The sequence below is a fragment of the Nannobrachium achirus genome (genome assembly GCF_963921795.1).
Source record: "Nannobrachium achirus genome assembly, chromosome: 17".
Taxonomy (NCBI): domain Eukaryota; kingdom Metazoa; phylum Chordata; class Actinopteri; order Myctophiformes; family Myctophidae; genus Nannobrachium; species Nannobrachium achirus.
The window spans coordinates 24,583,232-24,591,004 of NC_137824.1; the positions used below are offsets into that span (position 1 = coordinate 24,583,232).

Sequence of the window (7,773 nt, forward strand, 5' to 3'; positions counted from 1 at the left end):
TTTGCTAGTTTTAGTTGACTATACTAGGCCTATACTTATAGGCTCTAATCTGAAGCCTGAATCCTGACTTCTCTTTAGGTGTGGAGGAGGAAAAGGTGTCGTGGGGTGGTGGGTGGTGGGTGGGGGGTCGCAGCCTCGAACATCTCCGCCCCTTCCATCGCACAATAGCCCCCCGTGGCCGTGGATAACTGAAAAGAGATGTTTTGATGCAAAAAAGGACACAAACCAAGAAGATCACCCATCAGAGAATGAGACACACAAGAGACACTCGGGAACAGAAGCAAACGGGAGGAAGGTAGGCCTATATAAATCGAATAAAGACGCGTTTGTGGGATTAACAAAGGGTCAAGAAGATGATCTTCAACGAGTTGAAACACCTGGACATCGTCTTCGACTCCCCGGAGACCCCGCTGTCCTGTCCGCCGGTGTTCAGCGGCGGGGACGTGGTGTCCGGCAGGGTGCTGGTGGTGCTGTCCGCCCCCAGCAGCCTGCAGGCCGTCAAGCTGCAGGCCAAAGGGGTCGCCAAGGTCCACTTCACTGACTGGTACCTGCCGCCCGAGGACATGGGCGACTACACCCGGGAGTACAGCGACGAGGAGGAGTACCTGATCCGGAGAGAGATGCTCCTGCTGCGGCCAGGTAAGAAGAGAGGCAGTGGCGCACTCACTGCTCACTCACTGGGACCTAGTCCTGAAACATTACGGTCCGTCATGGATCGACCTCAATCTGGTGTGGAGCACCGTATCCAATGTGTCACGTACGTCTACACAAACGTTCAGAATTAAAAAATAAGGTGCTTACCGAAGGCTCACGGAAGACGCAATATGTTACGCCCTAGCAGAAGTACCCGTATCTGCTGAATTGTTTATAAAAGCATTTTAATCCGATCAGTCACCATTTTCTAAAAAAAAGTTGTTATGTATCAGAGTGCAGCACACCTCCGAACCGATGGGGTCGCGTAGTTGAAAGTATGGCCGCCGATGTGATTAAAATGCTTTTTATTAAACAATACGGAAGAAACTGGTAATTCTGCTTGAGCGTACCATATTGTGACACCTTAAAGCGTTCAGTCAGCACTTTAGAGGGGAAATCTGAACGTGTGTCTAGACGTAGTGGCAAATTGGCTAAACTCCTCCACATCAGGTTACGGTCGATTCATGATGACGCCCGTTTCAGGGCTAACTAGAATCCAGTGGTGGAAAAGTACTCACGTGTTTTAAAAGTAGGCCTATCAATACGGCAATTTAGAAATACCAAAGTAAAAGTTCGGGATTAAAAATGTACATGAGTAAAAGTACAAAAGTATTGGCATCAAGAAAGTAAAAGTACATTTCAGGTTTTCAAATGTATAATAATAATAATCTTTTGAAAATAGCAGATCTACAAGCTCACATATTTCACAAGATGTTTTGGTAATTAAGGGAGGCCATGGGGCTGGCTGTTGTCTTCTCCCCCTTGCTGACTCAGTAATTAAGTCCTACAGTAGCCCACTTTGAGAACCAATGCTCAAGATAACAGTAGTTTCTCAAACTTCATGTCAAGGAACCTCCAAATGAATATGTATTTGGCCGCGGACCCCCATCTGACAATATTGCGTGCCAGGGACCCCCATATGCTGTACAATATTTGTGTTATTACAATGTAAAAAAGGAAAAATCCAGGTTTATAAATCTAGTCGTATATTGTCTATTTAAAAATATTTATGTGGGTTGAAGTGGTTTAGCTAAAGGAGCAATAGTCAACTTTTTCTTGAAAAACGGATGCTAAAATAAAAGTAATGTTTCGAAAATATTTTACTGAAAAAATTAAGCTTCATATGTGTTTCTTTTCAAAAATGACCACAAAAAGCATAAAATAATCATTTTGGCCGTTGTCAGGCTGACTTTGTTTACATCCCTCTTCTATTCTTTTCCGTTTTTCAAGAAAAAGTTGACTATAGCTCCTTTAACATTTGCTGGGGGCTTAGCTGCCCCCCCCCCCCCCCCCCCAAGGACCCCCTGCCCCAGACCTCACTTTGAGACCCAGTGCATTTCTCAAACGTTTTCAATTCAATGACATTCGCTTCAAACTAAATGATTAGGGCCTTTAATGCATATCAAGCTGTCCTTGATAAGTGTGCTAAACCTCGTCATGTTGACATCAGTGCTTGTGTGCCTCTACTGTTTGTTTTTTGAATGGCTCAGAGAAAGGCATCATGATCAGGTCTACACATTATCAGATATGATCCTCAATATTGTCGGGTGGAAACCTCATATGTCTAAAACTGTTACTTTTTATGACTCAAATTCAAAAGTAGCAAACACTTTTGATAGTTCTTTGTTGTGACGCTCTAGCTCTAGTATGATCAAGTAAATGTTAAATGCTGCATTTATAAAGTGCTTTAACCAAGGCGCTTTACATACTTTGTAGATTGTGCATTACATTCACACACATTCATGTGGGATAATAGCAATCGTTTAGCTGGTGGCCCCTTGAAGTTTTCCATTTTCACACTGACTCTTGCAGAGAGTGTCACAGTCCTTTGTGTACTACTTGAGAAAACCCTCTCTGCTTGTCCTTTGTGCAAGCAGAGAAGGAGCCGTGTCATTGTTAAGCTCCTGTGATGTGTTCATGTAAAGCAAACTGAAGGCTGTTTGTGGAGGTGTTGAATATAACACCGGGGATACCTACATATTACCATACTTTTAACTGATCCCTTGTTTTGCTAAAATAATCCTTTCAACTGCTGATAAACCACGTTTAGTAACTCACGTTTAGTAACTCACAAGTTCCAAACATAATAGTATGAATTAGGGCATTCACGAATAGTGATTTTTACTTTTAGTATTCGAATTCCTCGACCTCAAAGTATTTGAATAGTCGAATATTCTACAGGACTTGCCAAACTGTCCAAACTGTCAAATATTAAGTAAGCAAGAGGCGAACATTGTGAAAATAGACGATCTACATGCTTACAACGCCTCGCAGTGCGAGGCGTTGTGAGCATATTTTCACAATATTTATCTGCAGAACCGAGTCACATTAAATGTAATACCTACAACTCATTCTTATGACTTCCTATCTAGCCAAGCTTTATAAACTATATATTTTAAGAGAAAACCATAAAAAAGTGAATATTCTACTTCGGTGAACAATGTCGAATAGTGACTTTGATATTCGAATATTCAAATATTTGTTGAATGTGAACATGCATCAGTTTTCTTTCCCTCAGATAATATGAATAACTAAAACATGCACTGTGTTCTGTTCTCTTCCCCTCAGACGATGGGAAGCCCACCACGCTCCCCGCAGGCAGACATGAGTTCCCCTTCAGCTTCCAGCTTCCAGAAGACACCCTGGTGACGTCCTTCCAAGGGAAACACGGCAGCATCCGTTACTGGGTTAAGGTGAAGCTCCAGCGGCCCTGGGCCTCCGCCACGGAGATCAAGAAGGAGTTTACGTTCATTGAACCCATCAACGTCAACACACCCAGTCTGCTGGTACGGAAACGCATGCATTATCTACCTGCAGTATGCAGCAAAATAAAAATCTTATTATCATAAACACATTTTCTTTTTGCTGATTTCAGGCATCACAGGCTCTCTCCAAAGCAAAGAATGTGACAGTGTGGTTACGCAACATTGGACATTTGTCCATAACGGCTGGGATCCCCCGCAAGGGTTACACACCAGGTGAGAGAGGAGCTCTTTTCTAATAGACATTCCATTGTGAAGCTTTTGTGGGCCGGGGGAGGTCTTCACAAACAGGATGGAAAGCAAGATTCAGATCTCCCACGACCCACCTATTTCCAACACACTTTGCTAATCAGGGATGGCTCAGGGTCGTAGACGGGGTTAAGAAAAGAACAATGGGGTTGATATTTAAGATAGTCAAAGAGACTCAATACCCTCATAGCTAACTAACTAACTTCTCTAAAGTGAGTGACAGACACCCACAGCCACAACACCATGATCTGGTACTAGTACCCAAATATAGGAGAATTCTACTAAATGCCACCAAAATGCCACCATCCATTAAAGGATGGGTAACATTGGTTTCTTTCAAAACTGTCATGAAAAGGAAAAAAAAACATCTATCAGTAGACCACAATGGGAGGTAATGCAAATTTCCGTAGTGTCATTCACTAATGCCGTTTTCCCCTTTTCCCTTTGTGCTAATTAAGTGTGCTGTATGTAGGCTTGTAGCCTATTTGTTCATGCTATGTTGATGAATTGAGACCACAATGCCTTAATGTCTGACTGTACCACATGCTGTTTACACTTCTGACTGATAAAGTATTCAATCAGTCATTTCAATTGAGGTGGAGGTGTACAGCTAGCTATACTGTCTACGGTGTAGATTAGAATGACAAGCCAGACTGATGATTGCGCTGCATTGAGTCCACATCTTTCACACATCGCTTCAAGTCAACCTTTTTCTTCCAAACTAGAGAGAAGAAAATGAATGAAATGAAATGAAACACCACGCTCAGAGAGGCGCAATGATCGCTTTAGCACACACAACGCACACACAACGCACACACAAAACACGTCAGAGAAATAAATAAATAGATCAGATATTGATCAGCTTCCTCGTAACGTGAATCCTAGACGCCACGTTTCTGAGCCGATCATTCCAAAAGTCATACGATTGGAAGTTATTGCTCTACACAAACTCAGAGGAACAGGGAGGCGAGGGAAAAGGGTCGATCTACTTGAAGTGACGTGCGAAAGATAGACACGCATTGAGTCCTAAAGCTCCTTTGAATTGAAAATTGAGTCCAGTAGTGTGGCTGTGAATTCCTGGGGGATTTGCATACATAGTCCTACTACCGCTGTAGAAGCCCAGCATGTAGACTAGCTCTGTTGTGGTACTTTAAAGAAACAATAGACAGCCGTTAACAACACATCACACCTTCACCACCCCCGTTTCTGTTCTAGGTCTATACCAGTGGTTCCCAAACTTTTTAGCTCGAGACCCAAAAGAGAAAATGTATGTCCCTCCGGGAGCCCAAACTTAGTGAGCTTGTAGATCGGATATTTCCACTGCTTCTTAAAAGCGTCTTCTTTGATTTGATTCATTCATGAAATTCAAAGTTGGGTTGAATGTATGAAAACGTTTTAATTATAGAAGAAAATAAAAAAAATGGATATTGACCCGCGACCCATAAAAAAAGGGTCCACGGCACAAACATGGGTCCCGGCCCAGTGTTTGGGAAACAGTGGTCTATACTTAAACCTCAACAGCCGAAATAGCTGATCTACTACAAGCTTGCAATTTGTGTCGTAACACTTATGTTGTTGTTGTATACCTATTCTCTGAAATGCCCACCTATTTTTGCAGAAACATGTTCGCCCTGAATTGGGACGCTAGGGCTCATAATTATGGTTAACCCCCACCTCCTCCGCAACTGTGCTCTCAGGCGAGGTCATTTCCGTGTTCGCCGAGTTCCACAACTCCACCACCAAGTCGCTGGTGCCCAAGGCCTACATCACCCAGACGCAGACCTTCATCACCACGGGCGAGGGAACCACGAAGACAGAGTGTTCTGTGAAGGCGGTGCTTGTTGGCGCAGAGGTGGGAGCGCAGTGCAGAGAGACGTGGGTGGGACATCCCATCAGGATCCCCATGGTGGAACCCTCCATTCTGCAGTGCCCCATCATCAGAGTGGAGTACATGCTCAGAGTAAGCATTTACTTTCTCCCTGTCCTTGTGGTTTACGATGAGAGGAAAAACACTAAACAAGTCAATCAATAACACCTGAGCACTAACCCATTAAACCGGCACACATTTTGATTTTCGCTATAGCACATTGGTTGGCTATTCAACAATAGCAATAGTTCATACCTTGTAGACCTGCTATTTTTTACATTATTTAAAAAAATCACACCCAATGTGAAGTGAGCTGTGGTCATAACGTCTTCAGACTAGGATTTGAGTCTAGGATGTACAGGCTATGCTACACACACACGTTTTACTATGGCAAAATGCTGAGGAAAAAGGCTACAGACACACACCCAGCCACTCTATGGAGCGGTTTACCACCGCTCAAAAATATAGTTTTTCAGAAAACTGTTAGTTAATGAAATCAGAGTGCAAATATCTTTATTTGTGGTCCCAGCGGGAATGTAACCTTCTACTGTGGCAGTGCTCTACTGATTGGAATACACAGAGAATGGAACTCGTATGTACAAAGGGAGGATACAGAATTCTTTACACATAATATGCTCATATACACCCCAGGACTTGATGTTACGCACGTCATCCTAACGTGCTCTCCCATGGTTGCTTTTCCTCAGGTTTTCGTGGAAATCCGCGGGACGTCCAAGCTGTGTGTGGAGCTTCCACTGGTGATGGGCACCATCCCTCTCTGCCAGTCTGGCCCACCTGGCATGCCCACCGTCTTTAGTCCCTACCCGGAGTGGCTCCACCTCGCCTTCCCAGAGCAGCCTGAGTGTAAGTATCCTGTCTTAACTGCTACGAGTGTGAATTACTGACAAGAGTTACTCAAGTGAGTTTTTGTGAACAATACCCAAATGGCAATTTGGGTGGTGTCCCACAGGGCTTGATGCTTGGGTATGTACTGTTCTCACATTTGTTTCCCTCCCCTCAGCTCCCCCTGAATACAGCTCCGTGGTCACAGAGGAGGAGGCAGAACAATACACCTCATCCCCTCCTGCCTACTGCGAGGTGAGTAACAATACACCTCCTCATCCCCTCCTGCTTACTGCGATACAAGGCATGCATACCCAGTCTGCTTTAGTTTGGGTTACATATACCATACTGTATATCTTATTATTACACATAATAATAAAATGCTACGTCACAGAGAAAGAGGGGAGAAGAATGTACAGTTTGAGTAAGAAAGATGACATGGTAAAACCCTGAGGGAATCACAAACATCTCTCAAGCGAAACAGAGAATAGTCAGGACCCAGACTGAAAGTTCAAGGAGATAAAAGAAACTAAATGAAAACAAAACTGGTTTGCAGCAGCTGAATAAATAAAGTTTTACTCTCAAAAAAGTCTACTATATGTGTTATTCAGCCATGTTTTCTCTCCACCCAGGTTGACCCCTACCCTCAGCCCTTGGCCAGGAGACCTCTCCTCACTGAATGACGGGCTGAACTAGGAGCCTCATCTGAGTCTCAAGCCACGGATCTATCTTCTGCTACCTGGATCACTTCTCTCTGATAATGGACAAACTGTGTTTGGCAGAGAATCTCCCCCCAAACTCCTTTTCAGCACAGAAAGACAGAGGGAAATGTTACTGTTCAATCAAGGGTAAAACCAGAAAGACACTGTTATTGTTCAGTCAAGATAAAACCAGGAATAAAACGACCCTCTCGCCAGCAGTTCCTAGTCCTCCTAATCCTCCTCCAAGTGATTCTGTATTTTTGATGAAGAAAAAAGCCTTCAGAACGTCCTCGCAATCAATGAATCCCTCCCAAGAAGCTTGTTCACAGTTGGATGGAGTTTAGGATATTTTGTGAAATTGCTACTTGCACCCAGACAATCATGTTCATGGATCAACACCCCTGTGAAGTGAGCGGTGCTGCTGGTTCTGCTGCTGATGATGATAGAAAGACGATAGACTCACATGACGTCACAGGATCTCAGTATTTGATCCCATGGGAAAACACTTGAAAAAACACACACAAAGTCACGTATTGGAGTGGTTAGCACTGCTCAAAAACACACATACGTACGTGTGCGCACGCTCACACACGCTCTCTCACACACACACACACACACACGCACACACGGTCGCACGCACACACACACACACACACAC

The 7,773-nt window shown here is 43.8% G+C and overlaps 1 protein-coding gene across 1 annotated transcript; it reads left to right on the top strand.

The window, feature by feature from the left end:
* Positions 1-353: 353 nt before the first annotated feature.
* Positions 354-7,097, top strand: LOC308302363 (arrestin domain-containing protein 2-like; the record flags this gene model as incomplete). The annotated part of the gene is made up of 7 exons (XM_080746618.1): positions 354-639; positions 3,262-3,479; positions 3,569-3,671; positions 5,402-5,664; positions 6,279-6,435; positions 6,593-6,669; positions 7,047-7,097. The coding sequence occupies 7 exons, from the start codon at positions 354-356 to the stop codon at positions 7,095-7,097; spliced, it is 1,155 nt and encodes a 384-aa protein (XP_080602744.1).
* Positions 7,098-7,773: the final 676 nt, after the last annotated feature.